Source organism: Lathamus discolor, chromosome 10 (genome assembly GCF_037157495.1).
Source record: "Lathamus discolor isolate bLatDis1 chromosome 10, bLatDis1.hap1, whole genome shotgun sequence".
Lineage (NCBI taxonomy): Eukaryota > Metazoa > Chordata > Aves > Psittaciformes > Psittacidae > Lathamus > Lathamus discolor.
In genome coordinates this window covers 17526222-17550994 of record NC_088893.1, presented here as the reverse complement: position 1 = coordinate 17550994, position 24773 = coordinate 17526222, and the positions used below count along the sequence as shown (strand labels likewise).

Sequence of the window (24773 nt, the reverse complement as noted above, 5' to 3'; positions counted from 1 at the left end):
CAGCAGTAGATGTGCAAACTTCTGAGTTGAAGGGTCAAAGCAACAGCCAGGCTTCCGCCTGCTCTTGTAATTGTTCATTGCATCATGCGAATTGATTCAGACATAAAAATTCAGTTGGCCTTGGCCATCAGACAGTCATAGACTTTTTCTGGTTGGCATTTCAGAGAATTCATTGGACTTTTGAATATGCTCAGTTTTCCCCCTCTGCCTGGGAACAGCTACAATGAAAATATAAATATAGGGAAATCAAGCAGGAATTGCCATAAAACTAAGTTCAGTGGAACAATTTATCTTGTTCAAGGCAATAGAGATTGGCAGTATGCCATAGAGCCTTTATGCTGTTCATCTTACTCTAATTCTTACAAAAAAAATGAGAGAAAAATAAGAACAGGATAAGAAAGAGCATGAATGAGTTTTGATCTGTTATTTGCTTACAGCAAGCAGTACAGTTTTTCATTATGTTTGCTCCATCAGATATTCACAGAATCCTAGAATGGTTTGGTTGGAAGGGACCTTAAAGCTCCTCCAGCTCCAACCCCTGCCACGGGCAGGGATCCCTTCCACTGGAGCAGCTTGCTCCAAGCCCCTGTGTCCAACCTGGCCTTGAGCACTGCCAGGGATGGGGCAGCCACAGCTTCTCTGGGCACCCTGTGCCAGCGCCTCAGCACCCTCACAGGGAAGAGTTTCTGCCTAAGAGCTCATCTCAGTCTCCCCTCGGGCAGGTTCAAGCCATTCCCCTTGGCCTGTCCCTATAGGCCCTTGTCTAAAGCCCCACTCCGGGTCTCTTGTATCCCCTTTAGGCACTGGAGCTGCTCTAAGGTCTCCCCTTAAGGAGCCTTCTCCAGGCTGTACAAGCCCAGCTCTCTCAGCCTGTCTTCACAGCAGAGGTGCTCCAGCCCTCGCAGCATCTTTGTGGCCTTCACGTCCACTTCTTGGGGGTGCCCCAGAGCTGGATGCAGTACTCCATGTGGGGCTAATGAGAATGAGCCCTTGGACAACACCAACCTTCTCTCTATTAACATTTCAGAAACTGAGCTTAGATCTCGTGAAAGACATTACAGAGCCATTCAACTTTCCTCTGTGAGCGGGCACTGACATCATGTTAAAGATTACACTAATACTTTGCTTAGTGTCATAGGCACAGAAAAGAATAGAGTTTGGCACAAAAGCTTCAAGGCAGAATGCTTCAAGTTGTAATGAACACTGGTGATGTGTTGCATTTCAGATGCCTAAATGCTGCTATGCTTTTTCAAACTTCCCATTAAATGCTATTTTCCTTTCTGTAGTACTGGAAAACCACTCTAGGAAGCTTTTAGGGGCAAACTGTGACTCCTCCTGTGCTGCAGTCCAGAAGAAGAGAAAGGCAGAAAGCTTTGCAACAAGACCCTGTGGCTGGGGCTGTGCAGAAGGGGAAGATATCACTGATTGAAATGGAAGCACTGGCAGTCGAGGGGGTTGTGTGAGTCCAAACAGAGCCATTTAAAAGCATTGAGTGCTTTATCTCCCGGACAGAGCAAGTCCCCTCCAAGCTGATAAAAGTAATGCATCAGGATCTGGGCAGCTCAAGCAAAGGGTTTTCCAGCGCTGCTGCGTTCAGAAACCACAGTGGGTGCTTTTCTGGTCCCATGGCACAGGGCCCCCAGTAGATGGCAGTGATTTTTCCTCATACTGTGCGTACATCTGTGATTTAGGAAGAAAATTGTACTCCCTTCAGCAAATTTCAATCTTTCTTTTAAGTTAAAAAAGGCTAAAAAAATTAAATAAGTAAACCCACCCGTCAATCTGAACAGCCAGCTCAAATAATGAAGCTGTCAAAGTGGCATTTTTGAGAGCCACTGAAAGACACAGGAAAGTAATGACACCTCCAAAAGCCACAGTTCTGTGTTACAGGGGATTAAATGAGTTGAATATGTGTCTCCAATATGGAAAAAAGTCTCTCAAAGCCTTCAGTGGGAATTGAAAGGGCCCAAAGGAACTGTTTTACACATAGAAATACAGAGACCACTGTGGATACCGCATTGAATGACAACTTTTCCACATTGCTATCTAATTTGATGTATGACAGCTCTTTCTCGTAGCTTGTCATGGATATGCATTATGGAAAAGCTTTACAGCTCCTGACAGAACGAGGATTTTTTTTTCCTCAGCATTCTTGTTCAAAAATGAGTTTCACTACACAAATAAAGTACCTTTATATCTCTATAGCTGTAGAGAAATAGAAAGTTACTTCTGATAGAAATCACTGCAATAAAAAGACTTTCATTTTTTATTGTCTAGTATATTGGACAGAGAAAGAGTCTGTGACAAGTACCCTGGCCACTGCTGCTGTTCAGTGTTAGACAACTGCAATTGCCTAAGCTGTCGGTGGTGAGGCACTATTTAAACCCCCTACCTGAAACACCCCACAGCATCTGCCTGAAGGGCATCTCTCCTCTTCTGTGGCACCTAACAGATAAGCTGCAAAGATGACAAAACCCCAGGTAATTCCTGAGAGCCAGACAACGCTCCCACATCACACAGGAAAGAAAAGAACAGAAAAAGATACCTATCTTGGACAGGAAAATGGTGTTAGCAGAAAGAAGTGAACTTATGGATAGACAGGTAAAAGGCAGAGGTCAGCCTCAGATGATTGGAATTAATCATGCAGAAAAAAACCCCACTATCTCTTTTATTACTGAAATAATTCCAATTCCCTTACGAGTGCACAAATCTGCCACCGAGGCAAAGGATCCACGCTCAGACAGGATCATCCTGCTCTGCTAATGCACCCAATGCTAAATAGCCAGGGGCTGAGGCAGGAAGGAAGAACTCATCAGTGACCCACTGAAAACACTTTAAAACCCTGCACATCAGAACTAACACAAACTTGTGACTTTAACGTCCTGCTCTCACAGAAATACTCCTGTCCTGTCCTCCCCTTCTCTGTAAGCCTTACGGCAAACACTGGCAAACCACAGCAAACAAAAGCTGTCATTCAGGTGAGCAGCGTTGTGTTTAATCAGAGCAAGAGAAAAGGAGCTGCATAAATAGATTTTCAGGAGAACACGGGTAATGCCAAGAGACACTGGCAGGGACAGGGACAAGCCATTATTTTTGCTACCATGTAAATGTGGTCGTGCCCTCTGAAGAGCCTTTCTGGGCTCATGATTACACATTTGTGTTTTGATGTAGCTCATCACTTCTGCAAGCCTCCATTGATTAACACGTTTTAGGCTGCAGCACCTCCTCACAGGAACCCCTGGTTGGGTGTGGAATGCTTCAAATGGCAGAGATCCTGGTGGAAATGCCTATGACACACATGAGTCAATCCTTACCCCTTGTGCTTCTGAATTACAAGGGGAAATGAGGACAGCACCAAGTGGATTTTCATACATGGCTTTTCCCATGTTGCTAGGGCTGTCACCAGCCAATACAGGAGCAGTGCTCCTGCAGGGAGCCACGCTCTGCAAAAGCCAGGTGGGGTCTGAACCACACACCTTGTGTGCTCTGAAAAGATGAAAGTATTGCCTGTCCCTGCTTTTGTATGTTCAGCATCATCCTTCTCCCAGCAAAACCTTCTTCAGGGGGTGATACGAAATCATCCTTTTTCAGTGGCTTACAGAAGATGCTGTGGGAGTATCAGCAAACATCGGCAGGGGTGGAAGAAACTGAGGGAAAGATCGAAGCAGGATATTACTGCTCTTCCTCAAAGGGCAGAAAATACACTGCCATTTCAGCAAAGAGGATCAGATGAGTTAAAGGATAAACAAATGCCCACATGCACCTGACAGAAACACCCAGTACTGAAAATATTAAAACAAAACCTAATTTCATTGCTTTTAAACCACTCTCCACTTTTAGAGATTCCTTTGATATTTTAAGCGTTTATAGGACTTGAAGCCTACGTAAAGACTCTGGCTTTCTAATGAATAAAATACCTTTTTTGAACTGAAACATGCTGGTTTTGGGGGTGAGAAAAAGAAAAACCCAAGCTTGAAAAAAGAATAAAGGAAACTGTGCTGGAACAGTTTTTGATCTGGCAAAAGGCCTCCCTACTTGCACAGTCATTTCATGCAATGCAGAGTAGGAAACAGAGCTCAGTGGAAATCACTGAAGCTTCCTAGGAAATACAGAGTACAGGAAAAGGCCAACATGTGCATCTGCCTTTTCCTATTTTCTCCTTGTACTCTGTTTTGTGAACCTCCAAGTGAACAAAGAGCGCTTTCTTTTAAAGAAGCTATTCTGAGACACCTATGCAGAAGCAGATTGGATATAATACATTTATTCCATGATCTGGAGTGCAGAAAAATCCCTGCCTTTTGCAAGTGCTTGTGCTATGAAACTATGATAAATGAGGTTGCCAGATGGTAAATACAGCTAGAACTTGGCTCACCATTTGCTGTTGTTCCTTGTAAGAGGAGCAAGTAAAACTGTAGAAAGAAATAGAAAACTACTTACCCTCTTATTTATGAATTAAAAATAATAAGTAAAATTCCAGTCCAAATACTTGTGCTGTGAGGCTGTGACCTTGTCACAAAAGAGATCTGCTCTAATTATAGTTAAATTCTATCTGTGGCCACAGGCCCAGTTCTTAAAACACCGCACCAGAGTAACGGGAGAGTAAATTGGCAGGTCCAAATTCCATCATCAATACACAAAAAGGAATTTCATGGAACCCTGTTCAACTTGGATAAAAGAAAATTCAACTGATCAAGACTGGTTTCAATGGTATCTGGCTGCTGCATAGAGATAAATGTGTGAGGAAAGGTCCTCTGAGATACTGCGGTTGATGCAGACACACACAGAGAACATGAAGCAAGGAAACATCCGTGCCCTGAGGATTCCTGCAGCTTTCCCTCTGTCCCTGGGGTTCATTTGACTGTCTAATGGCATCAGACAAATATTCATGATGCTCTTGCTCATCCTGTCGATGAGCTTTATGACAGTCTTGGTGAATATTCAGACCTGATATCTAACATCAGCATTTATAAACTTGGCAGCAAAGGGAAAAGGTTTATATTTGTAGGCGGATGAGCTGGAATTACCAGGAAAAATCCCAAAAAAAGGGCAAATTGTGCAACCTCCTTCTCTGAGTTACTTCTAAGGCAAAAAAAAACAGAAATATTTATTATGGTTTTAATAAAAAATTATGCTTTTCATAAGACCTTTCACCTGCACCTTTCTGAATGAAAACATCTTTCTTATTAGAGCCATTTGGCAGTGCTTGTATCAAATCCCAAGATACTCACATATTTCCCAGCTTTACGGAAATCTAATACCTGGATCCACTTGCTGGTTGGCCTTAATCATCTAATCCCAAACTCTGATTTTGAGCATTTAAATCCTTAGCATTAGTTTACAACCGCATCTCTTCCCTGTGACTCAGTTTGCTCTATAAAAGCAAGCATGTTTGAGATAGATCTTTTGCTCTCAGCTAAATCAGTGAGTACATTAACAGGATTGAGATCTCACTTTGCAAGGGTGAAAGGAAGACAGAGAGCAGTGAAGGTCACCTCAGCATCACAATGCTTGTGTAATTGTTTCAGAACACCCGTGCGGTGCAGCTCTGAGAAGGACATGGTGTGGTCCTGCAGTGTGGATGGAAACAAGATTCAACCAGGCACCAGACTGTTAAATAGGCACAAAATAAAACCCAATAAAACCAAACTAATCTAATAGAAAGCAAAAATAATGGGGTAAATAAAACTGCCAGGACCACTTCAAATGCAATTTGCCCATTGAAAGAAATGCTCTCCAGTGATGAGGGAAAACACAAAATTAATAACCCTACTGGCAGTGGAAGGAACGGAGGGGGATGTTTTCATCATTCATGTAATACAAAATACATTTGTATTACATTTATATTTGATATATTTGAGGGGTACAACTAGAAAATGTAGAAGTTAAGCAAATTCTTCAAATGGTTCAGTTTAAACCTTGTTCTGCCTAAAGCTTCTTTAGAATTTAATTTCCCCGGGACAAGGATAGAGGTTCTTTTAGTGTGAAGCATTCTGTTGCAGGATTGTAAATATGGTGCTTGGCTCTTTAGCTTCATATTCTAGTGGGTGCATGTTTTCGGGAGAGATTTATTGCTAATGCCTGTTTTCTCATCTTTTTACATGAATGAATAAATCTTATCACTGAGTTATTTACCTGAAAAACAACCAAATGAACCAATGAATTGGAAGTCGCAGCCCTTAACATTCCAGGGTTTTTGTCCCTGTGCGGAATCAAAACCACTTGAAAATCCTTGTTATTTAATTATCCATCTGAAAACACGCCACAATAAAAAGCTGCCAAACAAGCAGCTCCCTTTGGTGTCTCAAAAATATACAACCACAGTGGGCACAGAAGGAGAAATTTAACATGCATTAGCCTCTTCCTCCCCAAGAGAGTCAGTGAACTCTTTACCCTGAGCTATGCGGTGAGGAAACCGGGCTGGTGCTCAAACTCAGATGCCTCCAGTATAGATGGCTTTGCTCCCAGCAGAGCTGCTGGAGAGAAAGACACTCACAGGATGAAACTCCTCTCAGCATGAGGTATAGAGTCCCCAAAACATACCCAGATGTAGACATCTACATCTGTGTGACAAGAATCTCAGGTAGGAGAGCCACATCCTAGGCCAGTATCCATGCGAATTTGAACATCGTTTAGGAAGATTTCCTCAGTAACTTGAAATTCTGAATCTTACTGTTTTTTTGAGGGGTTATACTCATCCCCATTTGACTTCCCATCCAAAATGCACATTAGCAGGTCTACTGCCTATGGGAAGATAGATGAAGGCAAAACTGGGGGCAACTAAGGTCAGGTTTAGAGCAGACCATATTAACTGCTCTTTTTTAAGATAAATTTATTATTAATAAAGGTAATTTTAATTCCTTTTGTCTTTGATGGACATCCATGCGATGGATTTGATGTGTTCCTGTGCTTTCTTGACAGCGTCTTGAGGGACATCCAAGACCTTGTGGCACTTTGCAAATGAAAATAGTTAAGACTGCATATTACGGTAAATTGGGAATAAAGCAAACACCACTCAGGGTGGAGAAATGATTCATTTAAGCCTTGAGAGGATGGATGTATGGGCAGGAAATAACAAAATGAGATTCATCTTGGGAAAGAAAAGATATTAAAACATCTGGGCAAAAGGAAATAATCAGAACCACAGATTTTAGTGGGAGGAAGGAACCTTGCTAATGAAATACTCAGAGGCATAGAAACACTTTCTGTGAGGAAGTAACTCCTTCCTTTTCCAATATCCTATGTCTGTAATATGCTATTAAAAATGTAAGAAGAAAAATTACATGGATAAGCTTAGGAGTCCAAAATGACCCTGTTTCCACTGCTCACATAGCTATTAGATTACACTAGTACACTGTTGTCTGGTTCTCCAGTGATGGAAACAAAGGACACTTTTCACACCACCACAGTTCAAGCCATCAGTGACTCCATGAGAGCTCTGTTAAATATTCCTGAAGCTAAAGAGTGGGAAAGGATTAACCAGGAATTACAGAAACAAAAGTAAAAAGCCAACTTCTTGGAAGCCTTTTCCCCTGAGTTCTCCTCCTTGAAACTTCACATTCAGATGGGAAAACATAACCGTGTCCTGCTTCAAGCCATATCTGTGCACGTTACAATCACTGTGGTACAGAAATATCAGTATCTGTCCCATGGGAAACTCCTGATTTTCCTCCAAAAGACAAAACACCCACAGGAGAGATCTTCTGTGACCTACAGAGCTCTGAAAGCTGTGGAGCTGAAACACTCCATTTGGGTTACAGAAATGTAGCATCCCATTTGTGCTAAGGCCAATGCACAGGCTGTGTGCAAGGCAGTGGGAAGTGCGCCCTCTCTGCCCTCCCCTACAGTGATCCCTCCCCAGGGCACACTACTGCAGGAATCTGCAGGATATCTGCAAATTGAGAGGACACGGAGCTTGCAGAGGCATAGCCACCCACCATGGCACAGATCCAGTTATTGCTCTCCCAAAGGGAAGTGTTTCAGAACTCCTGGTCATTCCTGGGCTTCTCCTGCTCTCTGCTCCCCAGCTTATTGCGCTTCTCTTGCAAACACCAAGTTCGCCCTCCTAAGGATGTAATGAGCTCTGCACCAGCCTTTATGGGCAGTGTCCCTGCGCATTTTGAGGGGCCGAGCTGCCTCTTCAGCAGGAGCAGGGCTGGTTCTTTTGCCCATTCAGGCATTAACCTTCCCTAGCTCCCATAAGGGGTGGAAATGCTGCAAATGGGGTCACATCCAGTGGTGAGAAAGACCCTGGAAGGCAAGATATTGTGCAAGGTAAAACCACATCCTCTGAGCAAATCAATGGGGACCACAGGTTGCTGCAGCAGTTGGTAAGAACTGGGACTTCTTATGCCCTGAAGAATCTGAGTCGCATGACCAATGCAGTGAAAAACTATAATCTAATGCAGCCGTGACTATTCTGTTTGAAGCATCCTCCATATGTTAATTATTAATAATACAGTTATGAGGAAAGTTCCTGTTCCAGCTCTCTATTAAATAGGATTTACTCAGCCATCTGGTGTTCTGTTTAATTCTTATTAATTTTTCTTTTCTTTTCCAAACCAAATTTGCGTGTCTTAATAGTAAGTAAATTAAAACTCGTGAAAGAGAAAGGTGCTCCAGCTTTGCGATGGCTATAAAGTGAGGTGCTGAGAAAACAGTGGTGGGCATACGAGTTCTGCAATTAAAAGAATACAGACCCAATAATGCTGACATTGGGAAAGAAGGAGAATGAATGTCATCTCCTACAGAGAAACAACAGCTTTAGAGCTGTTGACATATAAGCCCCCTGCCAATATTAAAGGGTAATAAGAGCATAGCAGTACAGACAAAAATGAGCACAGAAAATACAAAGGGCTCTGTAAAGCCTCATGATATACATGAGTAAAATGGTGTATTTTTTCAGTCATAGCCTCTGTACCTATGCCTCTTACAGGTACAAATCACATGCTGGCTTAATTAGAAATGGGCTTACGCAAAGGAAAAGCCTGTATTACCCTTTATTTCCACTGTCTGGTTGGAAACAAACTTGTTCAACTGTTTCAAGAAAAGAAAAAAAAATTATTCTTCAATTTTCACCCTAGAACATGAAGTAAGCTCTTACTTAGATGTTGTAAGCCTGCATGAAGAGCAGATGAGAGTATTCATAGCTCAAAAAGCTCAAGTTTAGTTTTATTTTCTTTCCTTGGGACCAGAACTCCAATTTAGCAACTCAAGCTATTTTTTGGCTATAATCCAGCAGTGTATGTATGTATACACACACACACACACACACATATATATATAACATAATTCCTGTTTCACCTTAATACTGCTTTTAATTTTGCCATTTCCGTTATAGCTGCTGGACTCCTCCACATTTGCTCTCACACTGTGACAGGTCCCCAGCCCTCTCCTACAACACCCAAAGAAACCACCTGAACAGGCTTGCTACAGCATCACCAGCGTGCTCTGTGGCTCTTCATGCACCCAGCCTCTCTCCCCTCTTTGCCCAAGGCTCTGCACAACTGGAGGAGAAAGAAATCAGTTCTCGAATGGAGAATGGAAGTGTGAAGCACAGCTAAATAACATCAGAGGAGACAACGGTTAATTTGCATCAATCCCGGTGACATGGGCTAAAAGTCCATTTCTTGGAAAGAATCCAGGGCTCAGTAAATGCTCCAATGTTAGCAAATTATTTCTTTTGCCCTTGACAAACTGTTCCTGTTGTAAAGTTTTTTGAGGAATTTTGAATCAAGACAGCTAATCTGAAGGAAAAAATGGCTCTGGAAATCATGAGCAGAGGACATTTGAGTGTGGTTTTCCTAGAATCCTGGGGTACAGTAGTTATTAAGTTCTTTCAGAAAGAATTAGAGTAACACAGCATTTTTTAAAGAGCACTTTGTCAACTACTGTAATTGTAGCTTTCTCCTTGCTGCGAAATATGTACAAACAGAGTTTCTTAATTCTTCAATAACCTCCTAGATAAAGCCCTTCAATTATGTTACAGCCTCAAATATGATTTCTTGCCAACATCTCATATGTGCTAGTAGCGTGCCTTACAGGATGAAAAAAAGGAAGCAAAGTGACAGACAAGTGAAGTCTGGAACTTTTGATATTTTCTTGAAAGACTTTCCAAGATTCATCTCAAATGTTGGAAATGAGGAAAAAAAGACAGTGATCAATAAACACATCCTTTCAACAGAGAACTGCCTTTTTTAGAGTGGCAGAGGGGTGAGGTAACAGGGAACTCCAATGGGAAGCACAAAGGATCATTTAGGGCCTGGACAATAACCTGGTGTAGGTACCAGTTGCAGGTTTAGAGGAGATAGGAAGGCTTCAGTCCCCTTTTTATCCCTGATGCGCATACAAGGTTTCCCTGCACCAGTAGAGCATGATCAGGTAACAAGTCTGTTAACATCCAGCTCAAGGGCAAGTTGCCCCTGGACTTGGGATTTTCAAGCAGGGATTTAACCTTCAAACCCAGAAGCACAAGCAGCAGCGTTTGGGGCTAAAAGCTACCACAAAGTTGATGGCTGCTCCCTGCGGTGCAGACATGACATGCACTGAACGTGCAAAGAGTTTTGCAGCCTCCATCTCCAAAGAAGCGTGACTTACTGGGGAGCACAATTGCTGAATTCAAGGTCAAGAACATACTGGACTGGAACCAAAGTTAGGACGTACAATTTAAACTGCATGCATAGCATCAAACTGCATCCCTAAAATGTTCAGATGGGCACAAGGAAGAAAGCAGCAAAAAAGTCATAGCTGATTTAAATACATAAAAAGGCGTATTTCCCAGACTCTGGAAATAAGTGTGATAAAAGGCAGACTGCATCAGCAGCTGTAAAAGTAAAATCATGGATATTAAATAGCAATTTTCGATATAAATTGTTCTCTGAAAATTCTCATCAAAGAAGACCTACTGTAGGCACTTCGGGTGCTAATATAAAAATGCGAATTAAGAAGCTGATGGTAGAAATAGACTTTTTTAAACTTCAAATATTTCTTACAATTTCAGATGTGAATGCAAATATGCAGTCTGGGTACAAACTTAATGAAAAAAAACCCATAACAATTAACACTTCTTATTTTCTCAGACCATTCCAAAATACCTAAAATTGCCTTGTCTAGGATTCTTCTTGCTGTTCAAGGGAAAAAACTAATACGAAATACATCAGGAGCTCTATGCTAATCTAAGCAAACATCTTTATTTCTCTGGCTCATTGGAAGCTTGCTGAGCTGGAGAATACAAAAGTGACCATCTGACTGCTGATGCTAATGGTGGAGGCAGGGAGCAGGGATGGCAGGCACAACTGTAGTCCCTTCTTTACTCCTACCCTGCCAACTAAACTTCCAGGACAGTAAAAGTGGCAAACACAACAATTTCTGTGTCATTTGAGTCCCAGATCATGGTCAGAAACTTGGAAAGGCTCCATATCCCTGGGACTGTCCCTGGGTGAGATACAGCCACCCACATCTCAGCTCCAGGGCTTGGCCTGGGCAGGCAGCACTGTCAGGCCAAGTGATGGGGTTTAGGAGTTCAGGTGCTGCGGGTGGGAAGTCACTTGATGCTCTTGCCTTTCACACTTGGAGGGCCACGTGGGATCTCACACCTCTGAGTCATTGCATTAGCTTTGAAAAAGAGACTTGAAATTTACTGAATCTGTCCAAGAATTGGTTTATTAAATATGCATAGTAATTCACCCTCCATCTCACCACTCTATTATAGGGTTGATATCAATTATTATTAGATATTTATATTATAATGATCTATATTATAACTATCTACATTATAACTATTTCATTTCTTGAAATGAAAGCAGATCTCAAAGTTTGGTTGTATACATAAGCCTAAATCTCTCTCAGCTGCATAAAAACTTGCACCTGTAATGTATTGCCTCTTAAGGAAACCATTACTATACTACCGTAATGCAACCTCTGTTCAGCAAGTGTGATCTGTCTATTATCATGTCACATCCAATAACCAAAGCCATTTATCTGAGCGTGTCTCTGCCTCCCACAACTGGAACAATCTTACTTTTGAATTAGCAGTTAAATGCTCATACATATAGATGTATAATGCCTGCTGAAGAAAATAGTCTGAAAAATGCTAATCTGAAAGTCAGCATGATGCTGACAAATGCTTCTGCTCTGTAATTAGTTTAGTAGCTATTATAGGTGAGCAACATGTTGCAGTGATCCAGAAAGGATGTTAAGCTTTCCTGAGTATAGGAAGATATTTGCATATAATAAGATCAACTGTATATGACCTACCACAGATGCTTTAGGTCAGTGTTCATGCAATGTTAGAAATGAAGGAAATGTTCCTCTGAAACCAACTGAGCTAGGATGAATGTGCTCAAAGCAGCACAATAACCAACAGTAATTTAGCCCCAGCTTATGGCCTTTGTATCTAAAGTATGACTCAAATATTTAGAAGAATAAACAAACAAAATAGTGCAGGAGACTTCATACATGGAAAAAGCTTGAGCTTCTGACCAACTTAATGATACTTTTTAGACCCTAGGTCACTGGGGACTATTCCTTGATACTGGGGGCTTGATTCCTTTCAGGTGCTATCGGTCACTTTTGGTTGAGCTCATTTTCTGTAAGCACCAGAGCAAGTGTTTCAACAACTAAACTTCACCCAGTTTGTTGAAAGGCATCTAAGAGTGAACTGAGCTGTTACACCCAGTTTAGGTAATAGAACAATGCAGAGACACAGCATCCCAGGAGGAAATATTTGGCTCCATACTATGCGCTCCTGCATGAAAGCAATTCATTTCAAGTAAGAGTTTTAAGATTCTCTTTAATTAATGGCTTTCATAACAGGAAAAGACCTTCTTTAGCCAGCACAGTCAAGAGGCAAACTGAAGCAGGTGGTGGGTTTGGGAGAGGAAAGAGAGAGCAGATGTTAGCTTGAAAATTTGGAATGCTCTTCAAGGCCCGTAGCAGAAGCCCAGTTTCCATCAATGCATATTGTAGGAGCAATTAGCTGGGACCACCCAGGCCTAGGATTTGCCAGAATCAAATTTCCCATTCATACAATATACTTCTGTAAAGCTGAATGCTCATTCAAAACACTTCTAAAAATCATTCAGTCTTCATGTTTTTCCTTAAAATATACATCTTCTTTCTGCTTCGTGGGTTTGGGGAAAACTGAACTCTTAGAATATGGTTTTGAAGCTTTAGGAGAGTGGAAGCTGGGAATGGATCAGTTTCTATCAAAGTTTATCTATTTTCACTTTTCCAAGTTAAACAGAAATTGATTTTTGAGGTTTTGATCTAATTCTGAATGAAAGCCACAAAACTTCTTATTTTAAAATGCTAGCTTCACTCCTTCGTGTAAATCACAGTGAAGGGAGGAAGAGCCTCAGTTTGGTACGGTAACAACTTTGGTCCCTGCAGAAGTCTTCAGAAGTTCAGGGTCGTGGCCAGCACAAAGATGAGCTGTGCTCGATGGGCAGTTCCTTTAGGCCACGTGTATATTCATGCCTATCACTTTAAAACAGATGCCATACCTGCTGTAATACACATTTTGCAAATGGCCTTCTCCATACTGAAGTACGTGAGAAAATGCAAATCAAGCCATAAATTGCTAAAATTCTAGGAATTGTCCTGGTCCCATTGAAATCCATCTTTTATTTGTTATTTTTCAGGAGACATCAAGGAACCACAATTTAGATGTGAAGATGTATTCACCAAGAACCCAAAGCAATAGCTTACCTTTTTGACCTCGTATTTAATAGCAAGTTTAATCCTGCTCAGACTTGGCCGGTGGTGCTCGGGGTACAAATGTATGTTCACATCTCCATTCAGAATAGCCTCTACTTCTTCGGTGTCTCTGCACAGGTCCAGCACCCCCACAACAAAGTCCTTGCATTGCATAGATAGCTTCCTATAGTCATTCTAAGGGAAAATAGAGAAAAATGAGCTATTTAATTGTGCACTTGAAAGCACATCTCAAATAGAAAAAGCAAGAGGGAGGAACTGTGATTTTTCTGTTAAAAAAAACCCTAGATGGGATAGTAGGAAAGCACTTAATTCCACCCAGGGTGTAGATAGCTTTTCACATACAGAAACTCCTCCAGACTCCATTAGCAATGTTTCTACTAGCAGCATAGGTCACATTAAAATAGAGCATGCTTTACAGAACAAGCAAATAATTTATAGGGAAATACTGACATTAAGCAATTGTTTGATCTCTCCCCTCTGTGTGATGTATCCTCTAGAAATGTGAAAACATGCCCAAACAAAGGCCTTGGTAAATTTTAGAACTTAAATTCTTTGCTAGTAATTCTTTCTATAGTAACCACCAAGGAGCTTCAGACGGGTACAAGAAGCTGAAGCATCAGATACGGATGTGTACAAATGAATTACTTAATTGTAACAGAAATTTCAGTTTCAAGTTTATTACCTAATAACTTGGTTAAAGAGTCCTAAAAGAGCATCAAGAGGATCATTTCTGTCATAACACTTCTCCAGTAAATGGGGCTTCAGAAACTCAACATGATTTCCTACGAAATCGTTTCACCTTGCAAACCCAAATTACACTTATGGGAAAAGAGACAGTGTGGCTGACATGATGGGGAGGTTGAAGAGCAATTTCAGTGTCTTAAATTAAATTGTGATTGATCTTCACACGGTGACACTTAAGAAACGAGGAAAATGCCACCGTCTGGGTAAATGCAGCAAATTAGAAAACAATTAAGGCTACCATTAATATCCTAACAAAATGGTGATATTAAAGACTTGAGGTAACAAATAGAAATAATAAGCATAAGACAAGCTCTTACTGACTTGAGAGATCTTTTCAAATTAGGTTTGATGAGTTAATTAAATTCAGCAGCTTATCTAATTAAGGCAGCAGCCAAAAAAAGAAAGTAGTTAAACCTGGCTTGGATGGAATGATGAAAGTAACCTGGTTTTTACACCTAGATGTTCTAAATTATTAATTCCAACATTTACACATAGCAATATATTAGCCTTCCTTGTTAGGCAAAGATCTCAAAGCAGTGTGCAAACATTCATTAGTTAGGTAGAACAACGGTGTCTAAGATATGATGCTGTTAGAGGTGGCTAAATGTCTCTGGACATTTTTTGCCCTTCAGAACTGAGATACTTTTGCTAATGAATATTTTAAGTAAGTTGGTTTAATGACTTTATCATAGGTTTGAGGTTCCTTCTAATGCGTGTGTGTGTGTCCCAGCTTTGCTTGCTGTGCTATCCTATATGCTGAAGGCTATGAATAGCTGTTTCCTAGTCACAGGGAACCAGAAACACCTTCAGGGCTGGGATTAAATCATTCTCCCAGGAACTGGAAGAGTTACGGAATAGCCTGCATTTTAGTAATGAGGCCTTCTACATGGTGGAACTTGTGTGTTTACAACCTCTTGTCTATCAAAAAGATTGAAATCCGGGTTTCCCATTTCCTCGAGTGCTATAATCAGACCACAGGTTTATACATGGGGATCAGCAAGAACTTCACATCTTTGTTAAAAAGAGACATCAGAAGGAGCAGATGTTAACCTCTGGTAGAGGACACGCAAGTCCCATTGCAGAAAGTGGGGCACCAAGCCTTCTATAAATGTTCCAATTAAATACACTAAGATTTAAGATGTCCCCAAGGTTCACATAGAAAATGACTGCACATTTGCATCTAAACCTAAATGGAGATAGGGTTTGCAGAGTGAATGTTATAAAATACAGGGTAAAGTCAGGTCTGAAATGTAAATGAAAGACAGATAGCACTTTATGGATTCAAAGCGCTCCTCTCTAATCAATTCCATGCTTTAATCTTCACCATACCAAGTTGAATTTTAATAAATAGAAAGCTTATTTGTTCACTGAGAGAATAGATGGCCAAACAAAAACATCAGCCTGGAAGTAACTACAGGAATTGTAAAGGACAGCAAATACAGATACAACTGAAAATAGATGCAGGCTGGGAACAAAAGCCTACCTGCCGCAGATGATGGAGACATTTAATAAACCCAGCTGGTTTATAAACATAAGAGTGAGAACTCTTCTAAGTTTTAATACCATTCTCTATGTACTGTTTGTAAAGGTCACAAGTTTCTCTTTTAGCCAGCACATTTTAAGGCATTTTCATCACCATTTCGACATCATCTGAACAACTTGTATGTATGAGCTCAGACTATTTCTTCTTGGAGAAGAAGAGGCTGCGTGGAGACCTCAGAGCAGCCTTCCAGTATATGAAGGGGGCCTATAAGGATGCTGGGGAGGGACTATTCATCAGGGACAGTAGTGACAGGACAAAGGGTAACAGGTTCAAACTTAAACAGGGGAAGTTTAGATTGGATATAAGGAGGAAGTTCTTTCCTGTTAGGGTGGTAAGGCACTGGAATGGGTTGCCCAAGGAAGTTGTGAATGTTCCATCCCTGGCGGTGTTCAAGGCCAGGTTGGACGAAGCCTTGGGTGGGATGGTTTAGTGTGAGGTGTCCCTGCCTACAGCAGGGGGATTGGAACTGGATGATCTCAAGGTCTTTTCCAACCCTAACTATTCTATGATTCTACAATTTTTCCTCTTTCAATCCTTAAGGAAGGTTTAGTTAACAACTAGGAAAGCACTTCTAAAGCAACTGTAGATGGCAGGCTCCCAGCTGGCAAACTCCAGCAAGACCCAGCTTTTTTCCCATCTCCAAGCCTCATGTTTTCACTGGTTCTGTATATTTGCAGACACTATGAATGATGTTTTTGTTCTAAATTGTTTACTCCAATGTTTAAAAGAACAACAGCAGTGAGAAACTCGACCCAAGGTACATGCTTTCTAAACTAAGCTAAGCTAAGCTAAACTAAACTAAACTAAACTAAACTAAACTAAACTAAACTAAACGCTTCCTGCCAATCTGCAGCTAGGCAGGCCAGCAGCTTACTGCTCTCAGACGACTGCTCACGTGTGAAGACAAGCCTCAATGATCACGGAGCCTGCTGTGTCTTCTAACAATTCCTCTTACAAAGGCATTTGTCATCTTTGTTCTGCCTTCCTTAGTGCTTGTAGTCAGCACAGAAAACCCTGTTCAGTCTGAGGGCAAGAACACAGGCACTCTATGACTCTCTTGATGTCAGTGTCATTCCCTTTGCAAGCACAGGTTATTGGCTCTGCCTTTAAGAAGCTGAGGTTAGCAGGAGACTGACAAAAGAGCTGCTCCTGCCCCCAGTGTGCACAGTGCAGCTTTGATGACCCAAGCAGAAATGACCTAACCCTGAGTTGCAATTCATGTTACACGGTAAAGAACTCAAGGAAGCCATGAGGATTTCCAAGCATGCAAACTGTACCAGTGTATGTGCCAGTGCTGTGTAAACTGCCTCTATTTCACACATGTGGAAGCATCTGAGATGCTGCACTCCCTGCACAAAGGAGAGCTCTGGCAGTGGCTTTTGTGGCTGCAGCCCCAGGGCAAGGGGGAGGCACCAGCAGGAAGAGGTAAGGAGAACCAGGACACCTTTCCAGTTACTTCTTGGTACAGCAAGGTTTTGAAGATCAGAGCCCCGAGGACTCCTGGTGGCTGTCAGGAGATGGAGGGACAGGCAGCTGGGGACAGCCCCAATTCACAGGGGTTCAGCCCCTGAACCAGGCACTTCATGGCTTTCCTGGTCTAAATGTTCCTGGGGGGAACCATCCTGGTTGGAAGCCTGGGGTTCCTCTCTCCCATCACCAAAAGAAACTCATCCTGGAGACCCAAAACCCAGCTCAGTCCTCACTGCAGCGCTGCAAACCCAGACACAGGCAATGACAACAACCCAAACCTCCCTGAGTACTCCAATTAGCTGCTGCCTTGTAGAAGTCTCAGGCTTATGTTTCATAGAACAGATGGATCTTTACAGTAATGAAAACCACAAATCACGCATGAGGGATGCTGGGGCCTCATCCTGACAAGCTGAATGCTGCCAAGCCTGAGGGAGGAAGATGAAGGACACAACTAAGTACGCAAGAGAGCCAGTCTGTTTCAAATAGCACATGGAACAGTATTTTATCTCCTATAGAGACAGTGAGCAGACAAGGATCAGGATAATGTTTGAGAATGTTACAATATTGTTTTTAAAAAACTAGAACATAATAAAAGGATTCCAAATAAGCCATTTCCTGCTTCTTCTAGCACTGTTGTGCATGTGGAGTTAAAAATGTCTAATTTTGCTGTTTTGAAAAGGCTGATGGTACTTGTCATTCACTGCAATTTCTCTGAGTACCCTATTATTATCTGTTGATTATGTTCTAAATGAACTCTGTCATGTCTCCACATCTGTTCAAAACCACCCAGATTTCTTCAGAAAAGAGCTGTTTCAGGTCAGAGGGATGCAGTTGGAGTAAAAATGTTAAGTGAAAAGAGAAAAAGTAAGAGCAGCAGCCTGTCTTGGCTAGTTCATTTAAAAAGCAATCACAGTCAAGGATTGAAAAGGAACATCATCCGTAGGAGCCTACGTCTCAAATGCCAGCATTGCAGGTGTGTTTTGGACGGCACAAGTCTGGCCTCGATGCTGCAAGACACGGTGAGCAGGTCTGAGCTTTGCTGAACCCCTCAGTGTAGATGAGCTTCATCAGAAACTGGAATGGGGCCAATGGTTCAGACACTAAAAGGATCAAACAACCTTCTATGCAATTAAAATCTATCTTCCTAGTCCCAAATACAGGAACGCACTCTGGTTTATGTTTAAGTCCTGCCGATGCCAATGAAATGTTTGCGAGCATTTTTCAGTGCACTGAAGCAATCTTTCAAGCTCCAGGAATCTCAAAGTGGGATGAGCTTGTCAATCAACCTGCAGGTTTCCTGGTTGTAATCACTGTAGATTATTCACTGCACAGCTGTTACTGGAAACGGAGCCGCAGACCGACAGGACAGCACATGACACACAAATACAGCATGACAAATACAAGCGCACTGCTCGTGAAAATCGCACCACATGTCACCATTTAGGACATTTTGTCAAATTCATCCTAATAGTTGCTTCCCAATAACACGTAAAGAGCAGGGAGAGAACCACAACCCATCAACAGATATTCCAACTAGAGATAACGCCAAGATCCACAGGTTTTACTGCTGTCCTCTATACAAGTAATTGTTCTATGTTCTAATATTACTGCTATCCTGTATGCAACTAATATGTTCTATCTGCAGCCTATACTGAAGCTTCAGGCTCAGACTTCTGCTCAGTGAAAACAGTGTCACAAATAAGTTTCTCTTTGGATAAATAACCACATATCTGGCTCAGGGTGATTTAATCTGCAAACCTTTTTCTAAGGAAAAAAAAAACCCAAACCAATCCAAAAAACCTCATGCTGCTTATCAGTACACAGGAGGGTTTTTGCCAAATAAAAAGAGGAAAAGAGGAGCAGACACAGGATAATGGCTATACATTAAAGCTATTGTTTCTCAAGGGCTCTGCCTGTGGTATATTGTCTCATAAATCTGCTTCACTAGAATTTGAGGGTTTAAACACACAAATCCAGGACTTCTGGAACTAATGGACGTGAACATCCAGCATCTGTGACTGGGACTATCATGGCACCAGAAAGCCTCTGTGTGCTCCCAATGCGTTCACAGATGAACTGCATGGCACAGATCTGCTGGATCCAGCCTCCTGTCTGTGAGCGATGCAGGAGCTCTGTACTTGGCAGTAAATCTGGCATTTCCGGATAGCATTAAACTTGCTGTGCAAATGAAAGCTGTGGGCATTTTGCACAGAGCCTCCCTTCATGTTTCCTTGAAGTTCTTGGTTCTTTGTATTTAATCTACATCACACATGCACATCTATCACAGAGAGAAATACTGCATTGTGAGGTTAGCATTTCAGGAAGCAGCAGCAGGAGGAAAAAAGAAAAGGAGAATTCCATAAACATGAACAAAAAGCTCCCCCAAATAAAAATGCTCCTAGGAAGAAGACAACGGTGAGAGGAAGGAGGGGGGCAGAAAGCCGGTAATATTACATGCCAGCTTTGAAATGACATTTTGAAATAAGCCATCATATCAAATATTCCAAATGCTTATAAATATTTACTAATTAGATCTCTCATGAAATATGCACAAGGCAGTTTAGAAGCTGTTGGGGAAATTTCCTCCTGGGTATTTACACTGTCTGTGACTGGCCATATGTTTAGGAATGAAAAAAAGCACAAGGCCTGTAGGAGGCAAAGCACTGAGAGGAGATGCTAAGGAAGGGCCCTGCACTGATCCTGCTCATGTAACCACATTATCTTCAGGAGAGCACAGAGAAACCCTTCCCAAGAGCTCTGCTAACTGTGCACATAAGTGCTGACACATCTCAATGCAGCTGAGTGCATTCCTATTGTTTCCACACTCAATGCCTACATGCACTGACTATGCCAAGGCTGTACAGTTAGTTTTTCAGGAAGCACAACATCAAGTTGGTTTGTGTTCTTTTGCATCTTAAGTGGCAGCACATCAGTGATTTTTTTTGAGCTTTGGGTGTACTGTGTCGTACTCAGTGGGCATGTGTCTGAAAAACTGAAGCCAAGTGCTCATTTAAAGCATTTCACTGCTCAGATGAAGGTTGCTAAATATGTCTGGAGGTAGCGACAGATTCCACTGGTTCATTTTTCCGGTGATCCAGACCTTGACTTCTTCACCTCAATGTAATAAGCAATCTGTTCAAGTACAGGAGACTGACATTTGAAATGTATGTTTTTGTCGCTTTCCAAGCTATTTGGATCTTTCTAAATGGAGCCAGGATAAACATGGCAACTCTTTGCTCCCTGAAGCGTGCCAGGCTGCAGCATGGTGGAGCAGAGGGGTAGTGCCTCCAGGCAAAGAGAGATTTTAAACCCTGTGACGAAGCATCAGGGGACACCAAGAGATGTGTCCAATAGAAGAACTCAAGGACAAAACAGACAGTGCTGTCTGTGTCGACATTATTTTTGGCTGAAGAAGTCCAGGAAACAACAGTAGGTTCTGCTGTTTGGACTGAGGAGTGAAAACTTTGTGGTTTCCAATGAGCTGTGAAAATAACATACCTTGCATCATCGTAAGGATTTCAATGGCAGTTGCACTGACTGATCTACCGTAAGAGGTTTTTTGATGCCTTTCTCTTCAGTAGATTAGGCTTTTTAGCTGCAATTCACCTTTTCCTATGCACTGCAGAAACTGATTTCTGAGAGAGCATATCCTTTTGACAAGGGGATAGAGCAGTAACAAGTCAATTAAACCACTGACTTCAGATTCCACCTTATACCTACTGGTAGATACATCAAATCCTTAAGGAAGCCATGATGATGTTAATAACTTCTGTGGTGGTTAGAAAATCCCCTGAAATTCATTACTGTGCTTTTACATCATCCTTCACAGGTCCGGGCATACATGTAACCTTTAACCACAACATTCCAAGGAATGGGAACTGACAAAAGCAGCAGAAAGGATATGTTTGCACCTCACTATTTTGTTGCTACTCTTTTGTGCTCTACTTGTTCTGTATCTATCAACTCTACCAAACATTGCTTCTGGGAAACAGCCTGATTTTGTGATAAACACAGCCTTTGTGAGACCCAGACCAACTTACACATTTTGCAAAACTTTCCATCCATAAAAGCACTGGAAATTGCAAAATACTTCACTTTGATACCCCCTTGAAACAATTCTTTAAAATATCAATCTTTAGGGCTTTTTTTATTTTTTAATCTAAACTTAGCAGATGGTCTATTGGGGGCAGTAAAGCCAGAAATCATAGAATCATAGACTAGTTAGGGTTGGAAAAGACCTCAAGATCATCCAGTTTCAATCCCCCTGCCATGGGCAGGGACACCTCACACTAAACCATCCCACACAAGGCTTCATCCAACCTGGCCTTGAGCACTGCCAGGGATGGAGCACTCACAACCTCCCTGGGCAACCCATTCCAGTGCCTCAGCACCCTAACAGGAAAGAATTTCCTCCTTAGATCCAATCTAAACTTCCCCTGTTTAAGTTTTAACTCATTACCCCTTGTCCTGTCACTGCAGTCCCTAGTGTAGAGTCCCTCTCCAGCATCCTTATAGCCCCCCTTCAGATACGGAAAGGCTGCTATGAGGTCTCCACACAGCCTCACACATAGTCCTAGCAGAAAGTCAAGGACTGAGACTGATCATAATTCCTCACTCTTCAGCCAAAGTTTTAGGTTCCCTTGCATAAGAGATTTCAGATTCAGCCACCCTCACTTTTTTATTACTTAAATTGATTTTTTTCTATTTGAAACTTAATATAGGTTTCCTGTTTCTATGAACTCTCCCTACACTGAAATTCCTTGATCACTTGACTCATTCAAATTTCTCACCCTGAATAAAGTACAATCCTTTCTAATAACTAACAAGTTGCCGGAAGAGCACCTTCATCTCCCCGGCTCCTTTCCCACAATGTTACCTTCTTCCTGACAAGTACCATTACCAAGCATCTCGGTAGCACACGTGTGTGCTACTGAGATGCAGAAACACCAATGTAGAACTAACACCCTGTTCCATGTCTCTGAAGATACTTAAATCTGGTTCGAAAAGAAAGTGTGTTGGTTGACAGTAATTTCTCTAGATCCCTGGTGTTTAAAATCTCCAGGTTTCATAGTAGCTTTTCAGCATAAGACGACGTTTGATGCTGGATGTGCTTCTCTTTCAGATCATCTCAGCTGGGTTTCAAACCCACGTCACAAATAAGCCACATGCTTTTAATTCCTTAACTAATTAAAACGTGGGGGTTTTACCTTCTTGAAGATTTTCCCAAGCTCATTTAAATGTTTATGCTGAAACACCTGTTTTCAGAAGATAAAATACCAGGTCCCTGGATGTCACATAAACAGGACAGGCTGTACAAAGGTATTAACTAAATGCTTTGGCATGCAAAACACAGGGAATACACACGCTCAGTGAAAGAGAGGGTCTGTCTCCCTGTGTCCTCTCAACAGCTTCTCTTTGTTAAATACAAACTACACATTATACTCTGCTAATTCTCTTGGTGAAGAAGAGCTTAGGATCTGTTACTGTCAGCAGCGAAACCAAGCTCATGATGATGCAGTGCAAGATTCCAGATCCCTCTCCATGATTTTCAAACATTTGCTTGTTCCTTGTGTGGGAACATGACACTGAGAAACGGCTTTTCTTATTTCTAAGGATACAAATGCCCCTTGCATTAGAGGAATCTTTACCTCAACCTTACTCTTATTGTCATGCAGAAAGGATTCCTCTTTTCCTCCTAGATGCATTTGGCAATGATAGGAGTCCAATGCAAGGTTGGGATTAACACTTTTCTCCTGCCTTTTATTCTGTTTTCAGCAGAGCACTGACCCGCAGGACGATGGGCAGCAGATCTGCAGCTTTGATGTGATAGATATATTAAAGCACAAAGTTATAGCTCTTCATTTCACATGCCATCCATACTTTTTCTCTCTGGCATTTTCCCATGTTTATTACATTCCTGTTCTGTCTGTTAAAAGCTTCACTGGGGAAGATCCACATTTCCTATACAATTGGAGACTGAACAGACAGTTTCCTTGCACTTGAATGCATTAGCTGCTCTCCTTCAATTGTGTGGCTCTTGTCAGCTCAGCCACTTGAAACCCCTGCTTGAAACACAGCTATTTTTATCCCCTAAGCTGAGCTAAATTTGGCACTTTCAGCTTGCTTAAGAAACATACTCAGGTATGTTTCTTAAGGTTCAAAGGTGCTGAGTCCCATCTCTCATGGGAGTTTTGGATACAAATTGCACCTGTGTATCAGGAGAAAGACTCCTACATGCAGTCTGCAAGCGAATGCTGACTTAACTGAGAGCCATGGGACAACTCACCTCAATAACTAATATAACCATATGTTTTCCAGATCTCAAACAGGCAGCTACCACAGCTCTCAATGTCCAGCAACAACAGCTCTTTGGAAAACTAGTCACAAGCATGACAGTGGATCAATTTCTGGTCCCTACGGCACCTAAGCAGCAACTGAACACTGCAGACAAATGTGATCCCAGCTGCACAGTCCTGGCATAGACCACTCTTGGCCATATGGACATCATCCTCTCTCTAAGAAGGGCAGGCTTAGAAGTGATGTTGCAGTACTTTCTTAAGCAGAAATATGAATATAAAGAATACATGATTGCATTTCTCTGTTCTGAAATGAGGACAGATCCTGGGGCTTGAATAGTGATGATAAAATGACACACTTGGCAATAAGCAATTTCCATGCTGCACTGGTGTAAAGTTCCCTACAACAAATTATATTCCCGGAAGTTGCCATTTTTGATCGTGTAAATACCCCAAAGACATAGACACTTAAGTACCTAGCACCATTTTGCGGCAATGCGAGCTTGTTTGTATACCAACCCTGTTTATCCAAAATTCAGTGGATAGTCTGCCTAGACACAGTGAGGATGAGTTCATTATAATTATCTACAATAACAACAATTAACAACAATGAGGGATAAACTAAATCACTTCCCATCTGCATCCTCTTTAATGTTAGATTTGAGATCCTCAGAATGTTACTTCATTTACATTCATTAATATGATATTAATTCCCTATGGTGCCTTGGATTAACGTACCTGACTCCATTCTCCCATCTGTTGATCTAATAGCATTATTCTATTCAGAGCAATAGTCTTAATTATGCTCATTTGTAGTTCCAGTAGATATCCTTGCCCAACATGAATAATGAGCAGCAGTCTTTGGAAGCCAGTCATCCTGCTCATAATAAAACCACCCTGCTCCTAACTATTCCCTAAAAACCAATACTCAATGCTTGGGCGTTTGGCATTACTGATTAAACACAAAGCTTACCTATTGTATTGGACTAATATTATAGTACTGATAG

General features: G+C 41.7%; 1 protein-coding gene across 1 annotated transcript in view; it reads right to left on the bottom strand.

Moving 5' to 3' along the window:
- Positions 1-24773, bottom strand: part of TRPC7 (transient receptor potential cation channel subfamily C member 7) — a 105513-nt gene that overhangs the window by 31726 nt on the left and 49014 nt on the right. The window contains exon 3 of the mRNA XM_065690722.1: positions 13705-13887. Coding sequence (XP_065546794.1) covers positions 13705-13887 — 183 coding nt within the window. The remainder of the gene's footprint in view (positions 1-13704; positions 13888-24773) is intronic.